The sequence below is a fragment of the Trachinotus anak genome, unplaced genomic scaffold (genome assembly GCF_046630095.1).
Source record: "Trachinotus anak isolate AG129_WGS33_773 ecotype Australia unplaced genomic scaffold, CSIRO_AGI_Tana_v1 ptg000025l, whole genome shotgun sequence".
NCBI lineage: Eukaryota > Metazoa > Chordata > Actinopteri > Carangiformes > Carangidae > Trachinotus > Trachinotus anak.
In genome coordinates this window covers 9,016,337-9,043,295 of record NW_027273876.1, presented here as the reverse complement: position 1 = coordinate 9,043,295, position 26,959 = coordinate 9,016,337, and the positions used below count along the sequence as shown (strand labels likewise).

General features: G+C 41.8%; 1 protein-coding gene across 1 annotated transcript; it reads left to right on the top strand.

The window, feature by feature from the left end:
- The first annotated feature begins 602 nt into the window (after positions 1–602).
- LOC139608236 (vinculin) lies at positions 603–26,959 on the top strand. Its single transcript, XM_071461741.1, has 21 exons — positions 603–943; positions 11,489–11,559; positions 13,921–14,071; positions 15,676–15,784; positions 16,461–16,583; positions 16,769–16,929; positions 19,340–19,430; positions 19,553–19,700; positions 20,254–20,407; positions 20,529–20,704; positions 21,314–21,504; positions 22,507–22,706; positions 23,638–23,766; positions 23,907–24,056; positions 24,197–24,305; positions 24,407–24,709; positions 24,807–24,934; positions 25,076–25,261; positions 25,340–25,543; positions 25,658–25,762; positions 25,868–26,959. Exons 1-21 carry the CDS (start codon positions 776–778, stop codon positions 26,012–26,014), a joined length of 3,204 nt encoding a protein of 1,067 aa, XP_071317842.1. The 5' UTR covers positions 603–775; the 3' UTR covers positions 26,015–26,959.

Genomic DNA, 26,959 nt, shown 5'->3' with positions numbered 1-26,959 from the left:
TGTCTTTTTTTTTTTTTTAGATCATTGCAATTGATCACACCACAGGACATTTACAGTGCTGAGATGTGACTGATATTTTGACATCCAAAATGATTTTTAATTCCAATCCGAATTGAAACACATGTTCATACACTGTAAATTGTAATAGGTAATTTGGGGTTGAATCCTAAAAAATACATTTCATTACCCTCTCTTGTGAGTGATCAGGTTGAAGTTTTTTTATTTTATTTTTTTTTTATTTTAGGAATATCCTCTTCTATGCTGTTTGTTTTCAGAGAGGTCTGAAATCTGATCTCCCCTCAGTCACGGCTCCAGTTTCTGCTCCGTGAGTGTCTGACTGTGTAATTTACAGCTGCTGGAATCCACTCCTCGCTAACAGTAGACACATATTTCCCTTTTTAGGGCATAAGGATCTATTACGTAATTTAGGGAGCACTCGGATTTCGAGCAAACTCGCCTCTGTGGAAGCGGGAGGTGTTGACGCAGAGCGGCACCTCAACTGACCAATCAGGCGCCAGGGAACTTGGCTACCCGCTCGCTGATTGGCTAGAGTGCGGATGTAGTTCGTGACGTCCCGGTCCTCCTGAGGGGTTTTCACGTTTATGGTTTGACGGGAGTAGTTGTAGTCCTCACACCGGAGGGTGAAACTGTCCTGGAAAAAGCTACCGGGATTGTTTTTTTTTAGGCTTTAGTAGCGGGAGTTTGGGATTAAACCGCCCTAAGTGGTAGGAGATCTAATCTTTTCTCTCTTGGATAGTGCTCTAAAGTTGCCACAATGCCGGTTTTTCACACGAAGACGATAGAAAGTATCCTGGAGCCGGTGGCTCAGCAGATATCCCATCTGGTGATCATGCACGAAGAAGGTGAAGTTGACGGGAAAGCTATACCAGATCTATCGGCGCCGGTCGCTGCCGTGCAGGCGGCTGTTAGCAACCTTGTTCGGGTGAGATAACTTTCTTCCTCTGGTAGAAACCCTCCCAGGTAAAGTCTGACTAAACTCGGCGTGTGCTGTGAGCTACCTGTCGCTCTTTGTCCCGCACCGCCCGCTCCCACGTTAACTAGTCTGAGACTGATCTGAGAGCGCTGAAACACTGCACTTACAAGAATACGAGCGCAGCTGGATGTCTCTCGTGTGTTTTACGACAGGAAAGATGGATAGATGCTATCAAAGTTATTTGAAGTTGTTTGACTTGGGGCAAAGGGCAGTCACGCCCTTTTCCCCTTGAAAATATGCCCTGCCTCCTCTGTAGCCGCCTGCCATGTCTCGACGTAGGCACTGCCTCTGGCTGTGTGAGCCAGGTGCTGGAGGTGCTGGAGGTGCTGGAGGTCTGTGAATTACTTCTGCGTTGAATCCAGTTCACCCCACACAGCAACTGCCCCGACTGTCTTTGAGTGTTTCTGTGAATTAGAGTATGAATGAACTGAAAAATGGTTTGTGGAGTAGGCGGGACAGTGCATCGCCCTGCACATGATTTGCAAAAAAAAAAAACAAAAAAAAAAAAACTTAAACTGAAAAGATCTATTGTTGCATGGTACAGTTGGAAAAATGATTGACCAATGACACGAAGACAAATCCTAAATATTGCATGTCAGCTGTCAGGAGTGTTTTTTTTTTTTTTAAGTTCATAGCCCAGAATGTAAATGTCAAGATTTAACTGTTGAAAAGATTTGGAAAGAACCTGCAAACAAACAGCCTGAACCAAAAATATAACTTGCCGTGACTCCAGTAGCCACAGTTTTGACTTACTCTTGATGCACTATGGCAAGTGCTCATACATTATTATATCTAGCTGGTACCCATGATGTTTTTCTACCCACACAGAGCAATTAAAATGTCTTTGGGCCTATTAATTATGCATTTGGAGACTGTCTGTTTCAAAAACATTGAATTACATGTACCCTCTTGACCAGATGCAGCTGCAGTTTCAGGTATTTTTAGAATCAAACGCAACCTAACCACGATGGTCTTCCTCGGAGCCACAATGCAAGTATCATAACACCTACTAAGGAAATGTCTCTTGCATTTCCTACATTTTTTTTAAATAAAGGAAACAAGGCGATATGAGGGGTATGCCAGATATTGTGGCTTTTCGGGAACGGAAGAGATAGAAGCTATATTAAGGCAGGCTTGGTTCCTGTGTGTTCTCCTCTCTGTCAGCCTGGTCAAGCTCACAGACCCTGGCAGTTGTTGGGCGATAAATTTGGACAATTGCTCTGGCGTCTCCTGTCGGTAAAGGAATGCTTCATTTAGAGGGATTGCCTCCTATGGGTTAGCAACTTATTTAGTAGGTTTTAATGGCCCAGAACCATCTCATGCCAGTGCACTTCATTATATGCCTTTGTTTTTCCTCAGTGCCCACTCTGAGACTGTAGGTCTGTACCCCATTATGTGCAGTATTTGTATGTCTACACCAACCAGGCCTTCCTCCTCTGAAGGGCATTGTATAGAGGTTCTCAGAAAGTGCACTATGTTTATGTTTTACTGACGTATGTTGACAGAGGGCAAAGTTCAGATGTAACTACAATTACATTTTTTTTAAATGGTGCATTACAGAAAAATGTACTAGTCTTTCCTTCAAAGTACTCATGATGATGGATGTGTAATATCAGAGAAAATTAGTCACACCTCTTATCAGTTTAGATATGTCCACATAGAGTGTGCACAGTCAAAAACAGCGCAATAGAACTTAAATTTACAATAATATTTTTTATATTACCAATGAACTGAAAGCTAACTCTGCTGCTCCACTGAGATTTTAAGCCTCTTTTAGCTTATTTTTTGGATGTGCATTTACAGTGAGTACACTGTAAAAACTTAAATAAACCCATTGTAAGCTACATGCCCAGCAGCAGTAACCAGGGAGTAGTACCAAGTATATAGCAGCCAAACAGCCAGAGATCAAACCACAGCTAAAAGGAGAGTGAGTACTGGACTTAACATTCATCAAGTGGAATCATGACTCAATCTAATGTGAATGTTACCAGATGTGTAAGCCAATTTTTAGCTAACACAGCACCATTATAGGATGGTAATATGTCAGAGCTGGATGTCTGTCAGCATGTTTTAGAGTTCACTGGCCCCCAAGCGGCTAGAAGATCAATTAATGTGGCTTTAAATACAGAAACATTGTTGCACATCACTTCTGCATGAATGCAGTGCTTGTCATCATGTCCTGACACATGAAAACGTCCCGTGCAACCTCAGCTAGCTGAGGGTGAAATGATCCAGGCTGCCTGGACACTCTGAATTGTGATCAGATGTTTCCAACAGTGGCATGAATGAATGGATAGGCCTGTAATTATTTCCAGTTGCTGTAGCAACAATACAACATGGACAGTGTTATGAGTTCATTGAAGTTAAGGATGAGATGTAATTTCTTCTGGTTTCAATCCCACAAGTCGTGTGAGTCATGCATTTCAAAGCTCAAACGAGAACTGGTGCTGTATGGCTCATATCTTTTACTTCTTTGTTACTGATGACAATGGGATATTATCAGGAAACATAACTTGCTATTTACTTATTGTCTAGGTGTTGCCATTTTTGCCCATGCTTGTTTCGTTGTTTCCATAAAATGGATATGTAACATTCTCACTTTTTTTGCATCTGTTGCTAAGTCGGTTGCAAGTAAACCACTAACTGGGGAGTATATTACTGTCGAGGACAGGCTCATCCTTAGAAGGGAAAGGGATGAGGCCGCTTAATTGCATTTCTCCAGACGTCTCCAGGGTGGGGCTGTACCTCATTGTCTGTGTTGCAAGGAAAACCACATGTTGCACACACTTCCTCCTTCATGAATTCACTTCAAAATTTCTTGAAATAGAACCTTAGAAGAAATAGAAGCCAGTTTGTCAAGGTGGATTTTGGATGACCTGAATATCTGACTAAAAGTGGGTTACAGATGATTGTACCTTTCAAACTTCATATCGTAATGATTGTGTCAGGTTTCTTCCCATTGCCAGACAAAAAAAAAAGGATGGTGAGCGTTCAGGATGCACTTAGGTGTGTAAGCCTGTCTTAGAAGATCTGGTGTGCTCACTGTGATAAGTGTATAGATCTTTTAAGTTATTAATTTGAAAGAGCCTGATCTTACTATTCCCGATGCATGAAGATTAAAGTGTGACCCTCGTAAACTGACCCAGTGTTTGAAAGCATAGCATGACCACAAAGCATTGTGAGACCTTTCACAAGCAATCAGCATCTTTGACCTCAATGTTTTCAGACCTCAATTAAGAATAAATATGAGGAATGTGAAGAATTCCCAGCAAGCAGGAATGCATCCTGGCTCGGTGGTAGTGGTAGTAATGGTGGTGGTGGGTGGGTGGGGGGCTGGGCCGACCCTTTGAATGACATATTGAGTAAGATTATCAATCAGCAAGCCTTCCCAGAGAAAAGTCTGTGATCACCCAACAGTTCACATCAGCCACAGTATCCGTTCCTGTGATCTGTGTGTCACCTCGTAGATGTCTTTAAATGCGAGTAGATGGTAAATGTCTTAACCCACAGGATGTGGTTGTCATGGGTACATGGTCTGTTTGTAAAAGTATGAGATATGGCATGTGCAGTGTTTGTGCAATAAGCAAGCCTTGTGCAACAATGACTTAAAGTCACAGCAATTACTAAGTTGGCAGCAGGACTCAAAACCTGCTGGGTTGTATGTAAACGACTAACTCCAGTGTTTCCTCTGTGATGTTGTGCAGCTGTGGTGCTTGGAGGGGGTCAGTCTAGTTTTGTCTCACATCTCTCAGGTTGAGGTTTCAAGTTAAGAATGTGGTGCTGAAAGGTTTTTGAATCATAATGAAACCATTACATGTGAATCTGTGGACTTAAACTAACTTGTATATTAACATTCTTGTGTTTGTCAGTAGTCATTCTTTTCAGTTGACTAAAAAGAGCCTTTTTTTATTTCAGGCCAGTTGTACTTCATTATTTTTATAGCTCATTTTTATAGCCGTTGGATAAAGAAAAGAATGCCAGTGATGTAGAGTCCTGGAACAGATAAAGTCGTAAGTGTTTATCTTCCTGTTTACACAGATCACAAGGCTCACATGACTTGCAGAGATGTTCCTATGATCCTATCTTTAAGAGGCTGTACACTCTGCATTGCTGCTGAGATTACAAAATTACAAAATACCACTTTATGCAACAATACCAAAAAAAAAAAAAAATGCAATTACTGGAAGTTTGGATCAATTGCAATCTTTGAGTTTTGTAAAAGATATGACTTATTACATTTCACTTGTTGATCAGGAATCATCAGCAACAAACTTAAAAATGTCAACTGTGTCTTTAAACTTGAAGAGGATTACACCAAATAAAACACAAAGAAGCATTTGAAGAGTTTTACTAAACTAGATCAGTATTTGATGAGGTCTTGAACAGTCAATTCAGTCACTTACATCTTTAATCCATAACAAATGGGAAACAAATGTGTTCATTAACTAAAGTGCTTAAAGGCAGACAAAAGAAAAGCTTCCTATTACCTGGTACTCCAGCTTCCTGTAATTTGTCATAGGAAGTTCACCATTTGATTCTGTCACCTTGGTAACACTGCCAGGACAAGGAGCGCCTGTGTAGATCCCAATGACAAGAGGTAATCTTGTCTTCATAGAAATGCATTGTTGGGATATGGAATCACACTGCATCTGAAGACTGTTTTTTGATGAAACTTTGTCAAACGAGGAGGCTGCAGGAGAGTGTTGAAATGATGAGGAAACACGGGATGCCAAGTCAGGAAGATCCGGCAGCTGTCGGCCCCTCTCAGGAACAGGAGTGTGAGCCATGGAAGGGAAACCCCTCTCCCTTGGCAGTCAGATGTTTATGGCTACAGACCGTGAAAAAGAATTCAATGCACTAGGGCTGTTGCTTCTTCCAAAGATTAAAAAGTCAAGTTCAAATGATTGAGAAGTAATACTGATATTGTTCAGACTGAATGACGTTCCACTCATTGGTGGAAAAGTGCGAATTATACTATATACAATGGGGGGGGTCAACTTTTTCTCGGGGGGGTGGCATGGGCGGCGTAACCATAGTAACCCACTCACACACCTTCCTACATGCAGGTAGATGAGAAGTTCAACTAACGAAAGGTTAAGAAATAGTACGGTCCACTTTAGGGATGTCTGAGACCGTATTGCCAGATTCCCCATATATTTACAATTACAGGTAAGAAGGATATATAAATGTTTCAATCCCCCAAACTGTTGTTTTTACCTCTTTTAGGGGGGGTCCAGCCTTAATCAGGCGGGTCAGATAAGGCTGGATAATTCCAGTTTTTCTGAATTAACAAATAATTCCTGTTTTTCTGAATTATAAAACTGAGTGGATGCAATCAAAATAATCTCTTGTTATCTCTGTTCTTTTAGCAATCCTTATTCTGGTGGAAAATGACAGCTCATCCATGACAAGCCTTGTATTAACTCACTCTTCTTTTTAAACAGAGGCTTCACACTGATGAGGGCTGCTCCCTAGTAACACTGTATGAGCTGCTAAGCTCCTGTAACATGAGACAGATAGTTGTGATATATTCTCTCTGGCTGCAGGGCTTGTTTCGCCACGGCCAAGCAGGCCATTTGATTTGTGATTTTCATCACCCTGGATGCCTCATGTGCAGCTACTTCCTGAACCAAATCAATAAACCATGTTTGACACCACTAGACAGATGCATGACAAAGGTGCTGACCTTCAGAGTAACCTCTTTGCTGCCCCCGAGTCATTATTAGTCAGAAGCTGTTTGGTATCTCAGAACGCAGCACTTGCTGGATTTGAGTCTATCGATCAAGTGCAGCTAATGGAGTGCTGTGCCATCAGTTTGTGTGAGCATGTCTCATCAGATCGCAATGCAAAGTTAGACTGGGAATCAGTGTCTGAGATGCACTTTGAGCAAGTAAACCTGTGTGTTGAATAATATAGAGTTTATTTGTAGGACATTGCTAAGGGCAGCGGTGACAGCACTTGCCAGAATTTTACCATTATAGATCTTGGCGGTCCCCATGATTAACATAGCATTGTGCTAAAACTACCCAACATGTGAAAGGCAGACTGTGTCTTGGCAGCCTTGAGGCTTTCAGAGTGGCCTTTCTTCTCCTGGCAGAGCGATGGGCTGCTGTCAACAAAGCCGGGTCTGTTCTAGCTTTATCAAGCTACTTCACAACACAGGGTTTCCACACAGCTTTCTTGGATGGTAAAAGGACTGTCAGTGTTTCCACTCCAGATAAAAATGTTAAATGAGACTGTCAGCTAGTAGCACGGTATGTGACAACTTAGAAGAAAATGACACTGAATCAGTGAAAGGTTTTAAAAAGAACATGGAAGTAAGCTAATGCCCTTCCTTAAAGTGGTTTGCTAGAATCTATTCGAGGAAGGGGATATTTGTGCTGTGGTTTAGGTTGTGGGCCTCAGTCCTGATTAAGAATAAGCTGAAACTGTACAGTCTTGCGTCATCATTTCCTCTCCTCCCCTGTTTTCTGTCCTCACTGTCAATAATCAAATACATTATCATGCCAAAAAAATATAAATTTTATTTAATAATATGATCAGCTGCTACATTTTAAAGTTTTATATTATTGTAAATTGAATATCTTTGGGTTTGGCCTCTTAATCAGAGAAAATATGCAATTTGAAGATAATATTGTGGCCTCTGGGAACTAGGAACATTTTACTGTCTTCTAAGATGTTATAGAGGGAACTCTTAATCTTTAAGCCAAAAAACCCCAACAGATGAAGCAGTAGTTAAACTAATCTCAAGCTGCAGCCCTAATGTGGAGTTTGTGTCATGAGTATGTAGTCCAAAATCATGACAGAGGCTGAAAATAGGAAAGACGACCAGGCACCACAAACTGCTTGACAACAACAGTAATAAACTTGGGTCACTGTTCTATTTTTGCAGTGAATTGTTTGGATCGCTGTTCAGCTGTGGACTGTTTTTGAACTTCAGACCGCAGGAAGAGGCTCCACGGGGAGCAGGAAAAGGAAGATAGCAATGACCTGTTGAATGCAGCACCAAGCTCCTCAAGTCTACTTGGATTTAGACACTCCTGCGTGACGCTTTAGAGGAGAATATGAGTCAGCGCTCGTTAAATGCAGCTCGCACTCAGCTTTTGCCCTCCACATTGTTCGCCTATAGTGCAGCCAATCTGTCTTTTGTTCAGTTTCGTTCATGTCTAAACTTGACTTCACTGTCATATAAATCTTGGTGTTGTATCAAATCTGTGCTGAAGTTACACAAGTAGTGTCACGTGATGTGGGTTTTTCAGTCAGAGACGCAGTTCAGTGCTTTAGAAAAAAGGTGTCCTCCATAGTGAGAATGCTGTTATTTTACAGCTGCAGGTACTTTAATTACTTCATTTATTGAGTCTTGTTATGTAATGTTAATAATATGGGAATGTCACAAGCAACTCTATAACTCACTCACTCCCCCCAGCTTTTGCAGTCCAGCCAAAAATCAGTCCCCACATGCAACCACATGTAACCAGCAAATTTTTGCTGTGTGGTACTTGCAAAATCAATAAATCAATTAATCAAGTAGCTGTGTAGGTGCATATAAAGTAAATTTTAGTATTTATATAATGTGCACCTGCAGGTATTACTTTCTTAGAGGAGGTTATTGTGTGTGTTCTATAGTGTTGCCAAGGCTGTAAGGTGTTTGTGTTACTTCCTCACTTCTGTGCACTTCTGCCTGTACCCTGTATACCTCCTCTGTAGCCCTGGCCTGCTGCCCTTTAGTTGAACAGGACTGAACAGCTTTAGTTGTTGTTGTTGGCTTTTGTTCAGAGCCACTCATTGGTGGAATGTCAGGGTGGCATATCTACACTGCCACTTCACTCTGAGATGGACAATCCTCTGCTTAGCTTATGTTTTAGTTTAGCACAACCTTTGGCCCTAATTTATAACCCCTGCGTTACCCAGAGTCCCTCTGGTCCAGTGAAAAGAGAGTGAAGAGATGTGTGTCTGCTCTGCTCCACTTCAGCCTCCACGTCAACCATCTGGAATGGCTCTGCTACTGCCTGTAGTTGGACACATTGACGAGTTCTCAGGGACTGCTCATCACAGCAGCACTTCTACTTCCTAAATAACCAAAACAAAAGCAAACTTTTAAAAAATCCTTTTCAGTAGGGCGTCTTGATTAATTTTTTATCAATCAATTTCCTAGCCTGAGTTAATGTCTCTAAATTGCTTGTTTTGTCTACCCCACAGTCCAAAACTCCACTTCATGTCTCATCTGTTGTTTGAAATGATTCAAAATTGACTAAACCTTGGCTACCTTATAGCATATCACTTAGCAGGTACAAGATTGTGCAGCAAAGTTCAGCCCAATGAAACATCTTGAAAATGTTACATATGCTGAATTACGTGCGACAGTGAGGTAATCGCTCATGTCCTTTCATATTCGTTATAATCATAATGTAAAGCGTAAAAGAAAAGGTTTAACATCTCCCCATTGGGCGGTGATGCAGCTCATTTAACCCAGTCAGTGTGATCCGGTACGAACGTGTGCGATCCCTCACCCGTGGCAGCTTGACGTGGGTGAATTGTGTTTCCCTACAGCGCTGAGGTCATGGCGGGGGAGGTGAGTCATTTTGGCATTTGAAGGAGAGGAGGCGTTCAGCTGTTTTAAACATTATAACCGTGCTGAGGCCTGGCGTCCCCCCAGCAGCTGCCTCATTGAAATAATGGACAAGTTAACAGGACATCATTGTGGAAAACTGCATGATTAAAGGTAAAACTCCCTTAGGGGGGGAAGTTGTTTTACTCATGCACATGACACGCCATTGATGTATGAAATGTGTGCTCAAGTTGCATAAAAGCTCTGTAATAGATCTAAACTTAAAACATTGCTGAGCAAGCGCAACTGAGCCAACTCCTCTGAAACTTAGTGCTGGAGTTTTAAGTGTTGACTGATACAAAATCCTCATGACTGATGAGCTAGTCATCGGGGCTGAGGATGGGGGGGGGGTGGGTGTGTCCTGTCTCAACTGGTGTCTGTTTGTCAGCCCCTGCTTCCACCTTTACCAGTTACTAAATATAATACGGTAGCTAAGTGGCTTGTCATTAATAAAGGAAAGGAAGTAGCATCTCTCAGTTTAATAAAGGGGGAAGTTAAAGCATTACTTCTTATTTAATGCCATGTAATGAACAGATTTTAGGTGTTGTTACAACCCAAGTGTTTGTGATATCCTTATCAAGATTGTAAGTTAGTTAAAAGAAGATAATGGATGAGTTGGAGGCAAAGAAATCCATTGGAATCTATTTTGCGACACCACATTATTATTATTATTATTATTATGATGATTATTATTATTATTATGCATTATCACGCTTATAAAGGATCAAAGGAAAAAAGAGATTTAAAAGTTGGTTTGTTGTCAAATTTATTCAATGGTTGAATTAGAATCACAAGAGCAAGTGTGAAGCACTAGTTCTGTTTCTGTAGTTGCTATATTTTAATCCTGTGCAGTGATTCAGAACGATGGTTTGACTGCTGAATACCTCAGCTATATTTGAGTTGTAACAGAAACTGCCCAACAGATGAAAAAAAAAAAACATCTTTCCTGTGCTTAAAGTAATCCTCAGCATCTGTCATGATTTCTGTAGACAATGCCTCTGATGAAGCATTCAAATAAATACTACTTCACAAATCTCTGTATATTCGATGTTATGAAAGTAATGATACAAAAAAAAACTGGAAAAATGCTGTCGGCTGAAATCAGCACACGGCTTGTCTCGGTTGCACATTACGCCATGGTATGAAGCATGTTACCACGATGTCCTGCTCTCAAATCCAAACAAGAAATCCAAAGATAACCAAAGAATGACATTTGATTTATCTCAAACCATTTGCAGTGGAAATGGACCTTGTATCATGGCTCAGTTTTAGCATTGTCCCTACAAAGCTCTAGTGGCCATGCCCTCACTACGTTCAGCTGGATTTGCTGCCACAGTTTTCCTCCTCCTCCTCCGTCTCCTCGTCCTCCTCCTATGAAAGTGAGAGTGATTGTGTAGCATCTGTGTTGACACTGTAATGGACCATTGACCTGCACGTGGTCGTGTCCTCCCAGACCTTTGGGCTCCGGCCTCCTGTGACCCTGCAGGAGGTGAAACGAACAGTCAATTACATGTGGGTGAACTCCGTTTGAAACTTACTGGATAAGTCAAAGTGAGCACCTGCTTTTGATAACAGGTTCACATTAATTAACTAGTATCCAACATGTTAATTACGTTTGTTGGCATAAAATATTACATACTTGTGCAAAATAATATGAAGTATTTCATGGATGATTGATTTATTTATCATAAGCTCTCAAATGAATAAAAAATTGGTGAAATGTGGTAAAACGTTGCTTGGAAATGACTTTTTTTTTTACTTTAATTTGCACCAGGGTTGTGTTGTGTATCTCACTGACTGTACATTACAGTTTTATTTGCTTGTAATGTCTTGACCCATTAAATTACAGTTAATTGATTTTTATTCAAAGTATGTGTGTTTTCCAGGTGGGGAAGGAGACTGTACAAACCACAGAGGACCAGATCATGAAAAGAGATATGCCACCAGCTTTCATCAAGTAAGCACATGTGCTTGATCACTTTGCATACCTCAAATTCACACATTGACCAAACATCTGCGACGTATTTAGATGAAGTGATTCTCTCTCTGCAGGATGTGGAACCCACTAGCCTCTCTTTGGCTCTCTTTCTCTCTTTATCTGCTGCAGTAATGGCTGGTTGTGCCCAAGCAAAGGTCAGACATGGCATGTTAAGTGCCTCAGAGTCTCGCCCTGGTGTAACACAGATACTTTTTTTGCCCAGGGAGGAGCTCCTTTACCCTAAAGGAGAAGGGCCACAAACTCATACTGTACATGTCTTTATACATAAGAGCCACTGGCTGCTGCTGCGTTTCGTTCCTGTTGAACCACAACACGTTTATGCGTTGATGTAGAAAAGAGGAGGTGTAGGTATTTAATCATTGCAATTGTTTCCCTGGCTGACTCCACATCAGTTAAATCATTAACTTGTGCCCAGCTGCTGTCTGTCCGTATCGCACAGTTTCACAGATCCCTATTACACGAGAGAGTACAGTTGAGGGAGGGAGAGGTGGGTCCTGGGAGCCCCCCCTCCCCCCCCCCCCCCCCCCCCCACCCCCAAGGTCAGGGATGAAATGCATTGGCATGCACAGGTCATCAGACTCAACACATTTGGCGCCTCAAAGTCACATCGTCACCCTGTCGTCATCCATCAGCACATGCGATGGAATGCGTCTCCTTCACTAAATATAGTGTCTGTTGGGGTCCGGTTAATGCATGGCTGTTTCTCGCTAGTGCACGCTGAAGGACACTGCTGGCTGGCTCTGTAAAGACACACACACACACACACTAATGTCAGCCTCGATGTCATGCACATATGTTAGACTTTATCCTTAAGGAGACTTGCTCCTCCAGAAGATTGGAGACTGAGCTTCTCTTGTTTGAGCCCTTTGCAACGCTTAAAATGTAGAAAATACCAATGACGGTCCCGTGTTACCGCGGCAACATTTGGCATGTAGGCAAAAGTAGGAAGTCCGTACTTTGTGGGAACTACAAGATGTGTTGGTCCTTGGCTTGTTGCCTGTTTCTTTGTGCAGTATGGCTGTTATGATACTATGCAGGTGGCATGTATGACGCTGACTCCAGGACTGAGCCTGCAGTTTTTGCTGCTCCATAGTTCACTGAGTGAATCACACCCACAGGCAACTATCAATCATTTACATTTCTGTGGAAGCGGGGGTTAAATTAGGCAGAGGCCAGCCACAGCGCTGAGGTCTGCTGAGGTCCAAGTCACTTCCTGAGAGAACAAGTTAACTTCTTTGTCATCAGATAGATATACTACACATGTGCAAGTCTTCCTGCAAGTTCTTACTTAACACATTTACAGTTTGCTTTGTGAAACCATCATGTTTCCATGCTTCAGTAATTCCCAAAATTCCCTCAAAAATCACCAAAAATAGACTAAAAGCACTATTTGACTGTTTTGAGTCTATTTTCACCATCAGTTTGCTGCTTAGGAAAATACTGGCCTTTTAGAGGAGACCTATCAATAGGAACCTAACAATATCCAGATTCTGTAAAAGCATGTCTACATAATTTGCTTTGGCTGGTGCAATGTTTGGTGAAGTTATACAACAATTTTTGTCTTAGTGCAGCCCATCCTACAGCTTACTGTTGATAGTGCTGGTAAACACACAAGCTGCTAGTTGGACGCAGCTTGTAGCACAAACAGGAAACTGCTGATCAGTTTCCTCAAATAGCATGAGGATGAGAAAGGCCAGAAAAAGCTGTTCACATGAAGTATGAAGTGTCTGCTAATCTTCTGAAATTTTCTTTGCCAGAAGATTTTTACTGTTAAGTTTTTCTTTTAAGCTAAGATTATATTATTTTTTTGTCATGTCTTGGTTACTTTTAATTACACCCAGCATCAGTTACAGTCAAATCTAATCAATGTAATTAATCGGGTTAATTCATTGAAATCCCTTAGTTCATGTTTAAATGAATGTGTGAAGAATAGTTGTTTTATGCTTTGACATAACTGAAGGTGGAGAGCGGACTGGCCACTTCCTAATTCCCAATTTAACCCCTGTATAGAGAATGACAGCTTTTCATCTGGGATTTAGACTTCATCAGCTTTCACATTCGTATGTGCTGAAAATGTGATGGACAGCGTATAAGAGGAAGAAATGAAACAAAGTCATGTTTAGACAGTAGTTACTGTATGTTATGTCTAGCTCTATCCCCAAGCCTCCATCTGTTTTTGCTGCGGGCAGTTTGCTGTTTCCATGTGCACTGTCCATCTGGCTTCTGGAAGGGCATTGTATCATCAGCATGACTTGTTTTTTGAGGATTTTTTTTTTTATTCCACTGATGTTTAAATCATTCGTCTTGTGCTTTCCACAGAGTGGAGAATGCGTGCACTAAACTGGTGCAGGCTGCCTCCATGCTGAAAGGCGACCCATACTCTGTTCCTGCTCGGGATTACCTCATCGATGGCTCCCGGGGCATCCTCTCTGGGACCTCTGACCTGCTCCTGACCTTTGATGAGGCCGAGGTATTCGTTCATTAATTCATTCATTAATTCATTCTGTATTTTATTTGGAAAATTGGTTAACCAGGAGAAGCCAGTTTGCTGAACAAGGAGGTCAGAATGCAGACTTACTCTGTCACTGAAATATTGATTCAGTGACACTGCTAGATATCACCAGTTTAAGAGGTTCAGTATATTCTAGGTTGTGCCCCTAACTTCAGAAACATGAGCTGAATGATGGTTTAATGAGACTCCTGATGATGGAAGAATTGATTTGTCTGCCTCTTGTGCTCTCAGTTCTCCCAGCGCATTAATAAAGCATTAGCGCCAAATGATATGTGCTTCCATGTGCTTTGATTTTTTTTTTTTTTTTCTCCTCCTCTCACTTGGACTGCTCAGATATTTAAAGATTTATTTTACCAGGAAGGTCCCATTGAGATAGAATATCTCTTCTGCTAGGAAGTCATGGTCGAGATGGGCAGCATCATTAGAAAAAAATAAAAGTAAAAATACAACTGTGGAGAGATAATACCACACAAACATACCAGAACATAACCAATATAAAAGATATAGAGATCAGAGGCTAAAAAGAATCATGACAAAATAATGCCACATGTTAAAAGCAATGACATTGTTCTGTAAAAACTGATTTTAAAATATTTTTAAACATGTTCATTGGAAGCTTATGGAGGAAGGAGAAGACGGATTCACCCAGCTCTGTTCAGGTGAATGGGAACCTGAGGAGTATTTCCTCTGATGATCTAGTGTCATAGCTACTAGAGCAACATGTCAGCAAACTAGATGTGTGCTGTGGTAATTTACCCAGTAAGGCCTTTGCAAATACAGATACAAACATATGGGGTTTTCTCCTTAAAGTGAAATCCATGGTAATAGTCCAGAAGACCGACTGTGATGACCAGCGGGCAACAGCTGAGAAGCTGAGAAATAGACACAACATAGCTAATACAGCTCGTAACTGTGTTAAGGGTTGTAGCATTGATTTTCAATGAGCAGTAGGCGAGCTGGAAGGGCTTTAATATCTTTTTAACAGCCACTTGAGTGTGGCAGAGGTCTGCTACCACGGGCCCTTCTGGCATAAGGACATATCAATTCCTGCTTTCCTCTTGGGTACTGCAAGCCTTATAATGAAGGCAGAGAGGTAGATAAATGTGGCAGACATGCCCGTGGAACTTGCATCAACTTCATATTTCTTACACAAACACTTCTTAAATCTTAGACCAGACAGGGATATCATCTATCACGCCCATCCTCCTTATCCTCTCAGGGATGGAGAGTGAAATAGAAAAGTTGCACATCAGCTCTCTGTAAGCAAATATCGGACGGGCGTCCCAGCGCTGTCTGCAGCAGTCAGCAGGACTCAGCAGGAGTCATCAGTCAGCAGTGCCATCATGTTTTCAAATGCAGCTCAGGGATCACTCTGTATAGTGGAGTGGTGACTCCAGCAGTCCAAATAAAGCTGGAGTGAAAGAGGCTGGAATGTCAGTAGGCAGCATTGTCAGAGTGCAATTAGAGAGAATGTGAATGGGAGGGGGGAGGGAGCGGCTGCTGTGTTCGCATAATCACTTTGTTGTTGTTGTTGTTATTGTTTTATCCCCCCATTATCACAGGTCCGCAAAATAATCCGTGTTTGCAAAGGCATCCTTGAGTACCTGACAGTGGCAGAGGTGGTGGAGTCTATGGAGGACCTGATCACATACACAAAGAACCTGGGACCAGGTCAGTCTGCTGACAGTGGCAGGATTACTTCACTTGAGTCTTGACTTATCTGGTAAATAGTGTCTCGGTTGACAGATTCGTGGTGTATATTCTGAGTTAACAATTTGTTTTTGACAGGTAAGCATTCCTGTGTTTTTAGGAGTAGTCTCCTAAAGTAAAAGTACATTGTGACGTTGTTGTGTTATGTGATGCAGTGGCTTGGAACCAAGGACAAGTTGAGGGACAATAAAGTATATTTTACCTTAAAGCAGTAACACCTCAATGCACAAAGACTCCATTACAAGTAAAAGCCGTGTACACACAATGTTACTTCAGTTAACGCATTTTAAAAGTCAAATGCAAAGTAATTCTCTAAAATAATACTCTTTTATTATGAATGATTTTATGTATTCCCACTTTTTTATGGTGCACATGCTCCTCCACTTAATAATTCAGTCCTCTGAAGCTCTTTATATAATGTCCCAGATAATGATCAGGTTAGAACAAATGAACCACTGACCCCAGCTGTCAGATGAATGTATCGGAGTAAGAAGTACAGCACGTCATACTGAGATGCCTGAAGAGGAAAAAATGAAAATGCTTGAGTACCAGTTCTACAAAATTTCAGGCACATTCTTTTGTTTAAATGTACTAAGTTTCTTTCCTTTCCACGTCATGTTTTGTTTCCTGTGTGCAGGAATGACAAAGATGGCAAAGATGATAGATGAGCGACAGCAGGAGCTGACCCACCAGGAGCACCGTGTGATGCTGGTCAACTCCATGAACACGGTCAAAGAGCTGCTGCCCATCCTCATCTCTGGTAATCCTACACTACCTCCACAGAGAGAAGATTCCTCCACATTTTGGCTCTCCTCCAAAGATTCCACCTTTTTTGTTTTGTTCATGTTTTTCTTTTTTACAAAGATTCTGCATATAATATTTTTGGTTGGTGTTACTGGGTGGAAATATTGAGTTGCTTATTGTGAATTCTGTTTTGTATCCCAGGTATCAAAATATTTGTGACAACCAAGACGTCTGGCAGCCAGGGTGTGGAGGAGGCCTTGAAGAACCGTAACTTCACTGTGGAGAAGATGAGCGCCGAGATAAATGAGATCATCAGAGTGCTGCAGCTGACGTCCTGGGATGAGGACGCCTGGGCCAACAAGGTACGTACAATGAATAATATGCTTTTACCTCAGTTTGTCTATGGCCATCAAAGTCACATGCACACACTGTTATTATAAACTTAAATGAAGGAAAAGAGGCTTTGCTGCTTGCTTTTTTTTTGCACATTTAATGTGACACAAACGGTGTTTACAAGTGCAAAAACTGAATTTTGTCTGCTATCCACCGTGCCCTCACGCACTCCCAGAATGCCCTTGGCAAGAGGCTGCAGACCGGAGAGATTATGAAGTGATGTTGGTGTATTTTTTTTGCCTTTCCTAACAAGACATGAAGTGCATCAGGATGACCTTATTTCAAGGTTTACAGGTGTGAAAATGCTTCAGCATTTTACGTAAATAGCTTACGTATAGTTAGTAAGTAAATAAAGTAGGCATGCTTTAACTTTCTCTGTGTCTCTATGTAGCTGGTTAATCTGCGGGCTTCTTTTATGTTTTTCTGCTCTGCACGTTCGGCTTCTTCCCTGTCCCAGCATTCTCTACATGGCTCTATCTGGTGCCACTTTTTTCTCTGGTGATACTTTTTTTTTTTGTTTGTTTTATTTTGTTGGTCTCAGTTGGTATGTGCAGGTCAACATTTGTATTTATGTCGTTCTTCCTTTCTTTTTACCATTTCTTTCTCCCTTCACCCCCTGTAGAAGGTAAGCCTTAATTCTCTTGCCCCTTGGTTGTGCAGCAGCATGTCTGACAGATGTGTGTGCTGTCTTGTGCTTTGTGGTGCCACTGTGTGCTTTTTAGCGGCAGGACCTGAGTGAGGTTAAACTGTTATGAATCTATTAATAGGGTAAATTTGTTGTACTGCAGTTGGAATGGTGTTTATTGGAAATGTTCAGCAGGTTGAACTGCTCAGATGTTGATCTGTGTAGTATTTTTTTTTTTTTCTGTCTTTGGATTTGTTCTGCTGCATAACATGACATTGTATCAACATCGGTGTGTCCTCCTCCTAAGTCATTTAAACCTCAACTAATGCATGCCCTCAGCCTGTCCGGATATTGACTGAGCTGACTCGTGCACTATTGATTTGAGAATTCTCTTAGCGTTCATCTCTCTTTACCAGGATAATCAGGTTTCTTCTTAGGCCACAGGAGGAGGACACAGAGAAAATCTGAAATGGGTTTTGTTGTATGAATGGCTAATTCTTTTTGTTTTTTTTTGTTTTTTTTCATCCAACAGACTTTCCTCAGTTTGCTCACAAATCTTATTTCCCTGAACGCTAAAACTGCCCTCTCACTTTACATGACCCTCATTACTAATGTCATGAACCACACCATGTCTAATACCATTCAGTGTGTTTGCACTCATATCAAATGCACGTTTATTACAGCCTATAATCAAAGACCCTCAATCTGTACATCTCTCACCTCACTTTTTTCACTCTCCCTCTCGTACTCTGGTGGGCAGTGACAGACCAGCAGTTGCACAAGTTTGAACAGTAAACTAATGCACTCCTGCTGCTCTGGTGACAGAACTTCACACACTTTCTACTTCCCTTTTTTCCTCCTTCTGTTCAGCTCTGTTAAAGCTATGCAAACAAATATGGTTTTTGTTCTTTGATTTTGACGACATGAATGTTGCAGGGGCTCAGACATGTTGTGCGATGAATATTTGTAGCAGTGTGTTTGTTGTTATTTGGGTTAAGTTGTTATGAAACTCTTACTGAACTCTGTGATGAAGATTCAAGGTACATTATGAAGAACTTGTGTTTTCTGAATTCCTATTATTGTAGCACGAAAAGCAAACTCACTTAACCACTCATTCATCCGCTCTGGCCTCCTGCTTTGCTCCATGTCCTACAGGACGCCGCTTTGTTTTGCAGACTTGGACAATGAGTGGCCTCATTGTCAAGTCCACCGCTGTTGGACAGATTGTTGTATTTCCATCCCCTATGATTGAGATACAATTGAGAGTCGTTTGGCTTTTTATAATATGACATGCTCATTATTGACGATGGGAAAGAATGACGGAAACAGCATGCGCTGCGTGGTTGTGCCTTCCAGATGTTCGTGATGCTGCACTTGGACTTTGCTGTGTTTCTCTTGCTAGAATAACCAAACAGTGGGTTTGATTATGGCAACGATGACAACCTGAAGCTTTTTGTGAATATTTAACTCAGGAAAAAAACTCAGTGAGCGAAAACATCTCCGTTTCTAGGAGTCATGACTTGATTTCTAAATAGTAGAATAAATATATGACATCATGTTAAACAGGAATATTAACTTGACATTAACTCTTGACATGAAATCCCTGTGTCCCTTATAATCATATCATGATTCATAGAGAGGACATGTATACATGGTATGACGAAGGGCATTGATTGACTTCTTGTTTTAGTTTTCTTTGGGTTCATCGATTCCCTTTAAGTTATTCATTTATTCTGTCTTTTTTGAACCTAAAGGACACAGAGGCCATGAAGAGGGCTCTAGGACTCATCGACTCAAAGATGGCTCAGGCTAAGAACTGGCTGCGGGATCCAAACGCTCAACCAGGTAATAAACCTGTCCTTTACCTTAGACTGTTCACTCTGCTGTTAATGACGCCCTCAGGCTGATAACCTTATTGAATACATTGACATTATTGATGTGTCTGGCTGTGCACGCTGTGCTCGTAGGGGACGCAGGTGAGCAGGCCATTCGACAGATCCTCGATGAAGCCGGGAAAGTCGGTGAGCTGTGTGCTGGGAAGGAGCGGAGAGATATCCTGGGCACGGCGAAGACCCTGGGCCAGATGACTGATCAGGTGTCTGAGATGAGAGCCAGGTATGACATAAGACTAAGGGTTGCAATAGCAAAGATGGAACGTGTCCCTTTCATTAGACAGTCTCACGCTCTGTTACTGTACGTTTCCTAGTTTATGCAATTAAATTTCCATTGGTTATTTGTAAAGGTAAATGCTTGTACAGTAGTTCAATTTTCCATCCTTAAAGGGTAGTGGGTGTAAGGCAGTAAGTACAATATAGGGGATTATGGTGTAAAAGTGGAAGTGATATCCCTCTGATATGAAATCTGATGTCACCAGGGACCCTGAGTCATGCTACATTAAAAGCAGCTGTCTGGTATTAATCCATGATCTACTTTAACCCCTGGTTTTGTTACTCCTCTGAAAACTAAGAGATGCCACTGAGCATTGTCTGAAAATAGAGGCTTTAAGTGAAGAAATATAATTCTTAAACAAGAGCACCATAAGGCTTAAGCTCTGGACTAAACTAATGTGTAGATCAGAGAACTGGCGAACAAATGTGCGAACGTATGGCCTTCAAAAGTGTAAGAATGCTGCAGTTTGTGGAATCCATGTGTTCTTTGTCCACACCAGAGGTCAGGGGGCATCCCCAGCCGCCATGCAGAAGGCCCAGCAGGTTTCCCAGGGACTTGACGTGCTAACTGGCAAGGTGGAAAACGCCGCTCGCAAACTGGAGGCCATGACTAACTCCAAGCAGGCCATCGCCAAAAGGATTGATGCTGCACAGGTGCGTCATTAACTCTTAAACAAAAGAGTTTGCCTTTATACAATACACAGATTCAAAGCTCTCCGTCAGTGCAAGTTTTCGATGGTGTTTGGAGTGTTTTTCGTGTTTCTTTCCCGTTCAGAACTGGCTGGCAGACCCTAATGGCAGCCCAGAGGGAGAGGAGAACGTCAAAGCCCTGCTCACTGAGGCCAAAAAGATCGCAGACATGTGTGAGGATCCCAAAGAAAGAGATGACATTTTGCGCTCTATTGGAGAGATCGCTGCCATGACTGCCAAGCTCTCTGACCTCAGAAGACAGTAAGTTATTGACTGTCTGAAATATGAGACTGTTTTTATGCCGAGTTTGTTCTTTTGGATTCAAGTTTGATTGTCGCCTATCTTCCTAACCCTTCTGCTTTCACACTTTATTGCAGTTATTTAGATGTTTTCCAGTACTTGAATTTCATGACAACATCCAAGTGCAACTGTTTACCACTGCTAGGAAACAGTATTGGTGTTACATATGCAGCAAAAAATTAGAAATCTCTGTACAATACTGTGAATCACGCTGGCCCTGTAAGTTATTATCTGCACATAAATCAGGGAGGTGTTTTGTCTTTTCCATTTTCCTACAATTATTCTCTTCTTGTTGTCACTGAAAATGCACGGCTAACACTAAAGAGCTTGTCACAACATGCACACATGGCTTTTTTTCCTGTGGAAGTTCAGATTTCATAAAACAGTTTAAACAGTTCTTATTCCTCCCTGCACAGGAAGACTAGAGTATGGGTTTCATTTCACTGCATTTTTAGTCCAGATTTGGACTAATCTGGCACTATGAAAGCACTCTGACTATAGCCATATCTTTATGATAATTCACTACCTCAGACATTTTTTTTTTTTTGCTGTTTTTAAATTTCCTTATAGGGGTAAAGGTGACACTCCTGAGGCCAGAGCTTTGGCTAAACAGATCGCAACAGCTCTGCAGAACCTGCAGTCCAAGACCAACAAAGCTGTGGCCAACAGCAGACCTGCAAAGGCAGCCGTTCACTTGGAGGGAAAGATTGAGCAGGCACAACGCTGGATTGACAATCCCACCATGGATGACAGCGGCGTCGGTGAGCCTGGCCCCCATCCTCACCAGCTTCCTCGTCACTCTTTATCTTTCTCTCACTCTGCTTCACATTCCTTCCACTGCTCCTGTGGCTGAATTGCAGACTAAACACTTTGTGTACATGACGCTTTCTACTGTACTTGACATTCTGCTTCACTCTTTCCAACAGCGTTGTTTTATTCTTTGGTTTTGGCTTGTCTCCTTGAAACCTGGACATCATCTTCCATGTTTACAACAAGGCTGTTATAAGAATAATTGGTTCCCACAATATAATGGAGGAAACACTTACCTCAAAGAAACAACATGAAATAACGCAGAAGGAACTACTGGTTTCTTTCCCCTCGAGTGTTGATACAAGCACCTAGTAAATACCCAGCAACCATTTAATAGCCAGCTATTTGCAGGAGGGGGCCAAGGTCACCACTGGCATAAACAACCCATGTTACAGTCCACTTTTGTTGAACCAGTTTACATTTTCAATGTATTTTATCAAGCAGAAATGCCAAAAACTGTGTTCAGCTCCTCAAATATAAGGATTTTCCCTTTTATGTATTAATAAATTGAACATATTTATATTTTGGATCATTTTATACACTTTAAAAATGCATAAAAGAAAAAAACAGCAAAATCCAAAACAAGAATTGTGATTTGCATTTGTCACAATTTTATGACATTTTGTCGATGATTGATTAATCAAAAAATGACAGTGAAAATAATGTGGACTGGACACATGTTAATAGTGTTGTGTCATTATAAGAATTTAAAAACTCGCATTAAAACTGCTTTGAAATTATATCAGAAAGGTTTAGGTCATTATTTCACAACAAATTCAGAAGCAGTGGATGAGTTGTCACTTTAGTACGCAAGTCTCCTCATGTTGCTGTGCACAGAGGTAATAGCATAATGTTGATCAGCAGTTATCCAGAAGAATGTATTTTTTATTATTTTGTATTTTTTATTTTTGTGAGTGTTTTACATGTGATTATTTATCTGTGTGTGTTTCAAGGCCAGGCAGCCATCCGTGGCCTGGTGGCAGAGGGCCGCAGGCTGGCCAATGCTCTGCCAGGCCCATACAGGCAGGAGCTACTGGGTAAATGTGAGCAGGTGGAGCAGCTCATGGCCCAGCTGGCTGACCTGGCCGCCCGTGGCGAAGGGGACTCCCCTCAGGCACGTGCTGTGGCTCAGCAGCTCCAGGAGGCCTTGAAAGTAAGACGGCTCGCACAACAGTCTCATTCCCGTTCAGACCTATAGCGTCACTTTGATAGATCAGGATTCAAACACGGAGACAGGCAGGCAAACACCCCCCTCTGCTGGTCAACAGTGGTGGAAGAAATACAAAACTCCCAATAATAATCCCACACAATAATACCTCAGTGGGAAAATACTCTATAGGCAACATAAGTGAAGGTGCCCTGTCAGCATTGAATCATGACGACAATAACACAGAGAAAGCACAAACTTGACAATTGACATTACAAAGTTGAATTTTTGCATTGTGTAAAATGCCAGATTTGAGATAGTGAAACAATAATGGAAGCACCAACAACTTGGGGGTTTTAATGGTTTCAAATAAGTTGAAAGGTAACATGATGCAGTGTGAGAAACTTCTCTGGAAATAATGTAATTCGGAAACAAGTATTTCATGGTTCCCTAAAAGTCTGCCAATGTTTCTGTTTCTGTCGTCCAAACTGAATCTAAACTCTAAATCTGCAAGATGGGCACTAACAATAGCCATCCGAGTATAAATCCTGAAAAAACGGAAATATACAAGTAAAACCTCAAACTACTTCACACCCCTGCTGTTTCTACAGAATACACGTACTTAGTGTTGCTTTCATTTTCAGTTGTGAAACAGTTGCTGATTAATGTGTTGACAGAAAATTAATCACTAACAGACATTTTTGACAACAATTTTAAAGTTTAAGTTGTTTATTAAGGAGAAAATGCAAAATGAACATGTTTGGGTTTTCTAATATATCTCTCTGATGATCATTAGTAAGCAGCCCTAATTGTATTGTTTCTTTTTTTTTTGATCAGAGGCTATTGAAGCTCAATAAGAACACACTAGTATTAGTAATATGAATGAGACACCATGAGTGTGCTGACTGGTTGTAACATCTGTTTGTCCTCCTCCCAGGACTTGAAAGGGAAGATGCAGGAGGCGATGACTCAGGAGGTGTCTGACATCTTCAGTGACACCACCACACCCATCAAGCTATTGGCAGTGGCTGCCACCGCCCCCCTGGACGCCCCCAACAGAGATGAGGTCAGTGGTACAGTCACTCTCCTCCTCACTATGATCTCACTGCACTGAGCCTCCGTCAGTGTTTAGTTATATTTATTGGCAGGGGGATGTATTATTTCTGACTGCCCTTTTGGATAATTGTTTTATTTGATCATGTGTAGGTCTTTGACGAAAGGGCTGCCAACTTCGAGAACCACGCCAATAAACTTGGCACCACAGCAGAGAAGGCTGCTGCTGTCGGCACTGCCAACAAGAGCACAGTGGAGGGAATCCAGGCCGCCGTCAAGTCAACAAGAGATTTAACACCACAAGTATGTCACAGCTTTGTGTTTATATTGTTTCCGTTTGTGTCTGCTCTCCACTCTGCATCAGAAGTAACACAACCCAAAGTGTTTCTTGCTTCTCAAGCCAAGTCTTGGACTGACAATTGATAGCTGGGAATGTTCTCTAGGTGGTATCTGCTGCTCGTATTCTGCTGAGAAACCCTGGCAACCAAGCTGCGTATGAACATTTTGAAACCATGAAGAATCAGTGGATTGATAATGTGGAAAAAATGACAGGTAAAGTGCCATAAAGATGCTGTAGATTCCATGATTGCCTCTGATCCCTATTTTGAACACCCTACCATAATTCCCTATATTAACGCGTTATGGATGTTTAGGTTTGGTGGACGAGGCCATCGACACCAAATCTCTACTCGATGCCTCAGAGGAGGCCATCAAGAAGGACCTGGATAAGTGCCGTGTGGCCATGGCCAACCACCAGCCTCAGATGCTGGTCGCTGGCGCCACCAGCATCGCCCGCAGAGCCAACCGTATCCTCCTGGTGGCCAAGCGAGAGGTGGAGAACTCAGAGGATCCTAAATTCAGGGAGGTAGTGAAGGCTGCATCTGATGAGCTGAGCCAAACAATTTCTCCCATGGTGATGGACGCGAAGGCGGTGGCTGGAAATATCCAGGATCCAAGTACGTTTGATGTTGCTCACGGACTTAAAGATTTTTTTATTTTATATTTATGTGGAACATTCTGATGAGTTTTGTTTGTCGTTGTTTTGATCACCAGGTCTTCAGAAGGGCTTTTTGGACTCAGGTTATAAGATTCTTGGTGCCGTAGCAAAAGTCAGGGAGGCCTTCCAGCCACAAGAGCCGGACTTCCCACCACCTCCTCCTCCTGAACTGGATCAACTTAATGTAAGTCTCCATTTTTGTTTTGTTTTTTTTTGGTATTGAAGACAGAGAAGAAAAACTAGAATCACATCAGGGCAGGTGCAGTACATGAAACTTGAAAGTTTGGACAAATTGGAATCGTTTGACACTTTTTTGTCCTTCTAGCTTAATGATGAGGCAGCACCCCCTAAGCCTCCTCTTCCAGAGGGTGAGGTTCCTCCCCCCAGGCCTCCCCCTCCAGAGGAGAAAGATGAGGAGTTCCCTGAGCAGAAGGCTGGTGATATGGTGAACGAGCCCATGATGGTGGCTGCCAGGCAGCTCCACGATGAGGCCCGCAAATGGTCCAGCAAAGTAAGTCTGCACAGCAATAGACTTTTACTTTGAGGCCCTGTGCTACAGTATTGATTATGTTCCTGTTGTACCTCATAGGGAAATGACATCATTGGCGCTGCCAAACGAATGGCCCTGCTCATGGCCGAGATGTCACGTCTGGTGCGTGGAGGCAGTGGAAACAAGCGTGCCCTCATCCAGTGCGCCAAGGACATCGCTAAGGCTTCTGATGAAGTCACACGGCTGGCTAAGGAGGTGGCCAAGCAGTGTACTGATAAGCGTATCCGGACCAACCTGCTCCAGGTCAGTTCGGTGGTCCTTGTCAGAAGGTTGAACAATGGATTTAGTGGCTTTTCACTGTGGAAGGACTATACCTTGTTCTGAAATCAGTTTGCTGATTTTCTGACCTCGTTTCAGGTGTGTGAACGCATTCCCACCATCAGCACTCAGCTCAAAATCCTGTCCACAGTCAAGGCCACCATGTTGGGTCGTACCAACATCAGTGAAGAGGAATCAGAGCAGGTGAGCAGTGTTTTTTTTTTTTTGTTTGTTTGTTTTTTTTTAATGAATGTATCAGATCACAAGAGGATCACTCCAGCGAATCTCTCTTCATTTCTTCTCCACCAGGCCACTGAGATGTTGGTCCACAATGCCCAGAACCTGATGCAGTCTGTAAAGGAGACTGTCAGGGAGGCCGAGGCAGCTTCCATTAAGATCCGGACAGATGCTGGTTTCACCCTCCACTGGGTCAGGAAGACTCCCTGGTACCAGTAAGAGAAGGGCCACCGTTCCCCTGCCTCATGCTGGTTCTGTCCAGCTGTCCAGGAGGACACTAAATGGACAGATTTATACTTCATCGGATCACTATGATACCAGTGCCCTTCACCCTAATATGGGCAAAGTTTCTCTATTAGTCCCATGTCCTGTCTGTAACAGTTGCTGTTGAAGTAGAATGTAAACAATGGGACTATCAGTACGAGTTATGGGTTAGATCCTTACTGGGAACGTCTTTTTTTTTTTCTTTTTTTTTTCCTAAAGTGTGTAAAAAAAATGTGTTTTAAAGCTTATTTTGACAAATCCCAGGAATATATATATTTTTGATTAGAGGTTGGATTTCATATAATGTAAGGCTGATTGCTTTTGGTCTCTTCTAGACACAAACCACAGTAAGTTAAATTTAAATAAGATTTTTTCTCAAGAGACATTTTTATATCTTTGTACTGATAATTTTATTATCGTTATTATTCATTCACCTTTGCTAGGAAAAGCACATTACCTGTAGGAGATGTTACAAGTACAGTATAGACCTATGCTCAGCACACACTAAATATATTAAGTGGTATTACGTCTGTTTACACTATTCTTTATTATCACAAGTGAAAGAGAAACACTGTTCCTTATTTTACATTTTATAATGCAATTGTAATAATGTTTATTTTCTTCAAAGTTCTGCCAAAGACAGTCTGCCATGATCTTTGAAAGTATACTTGTCTTTCTTTGGTCAGCAATGGGTTTAAGGGCTAGTTATGTAGACAAGCTAATGCAAGAAAGTACTGCAATTTCTATAGCAGGTAAAGATGAAAACTGCTTGTAGGCTTGCATTCAATTTATACTACATGTTTTGTTTCACATGTTGCGTTGAGATTACATGTAATAAACAGGCTTGTGCAGGCGCTTAGTTCGCTCATGCTTCAGGCCGGCTCTGCCAACAGAAATAGA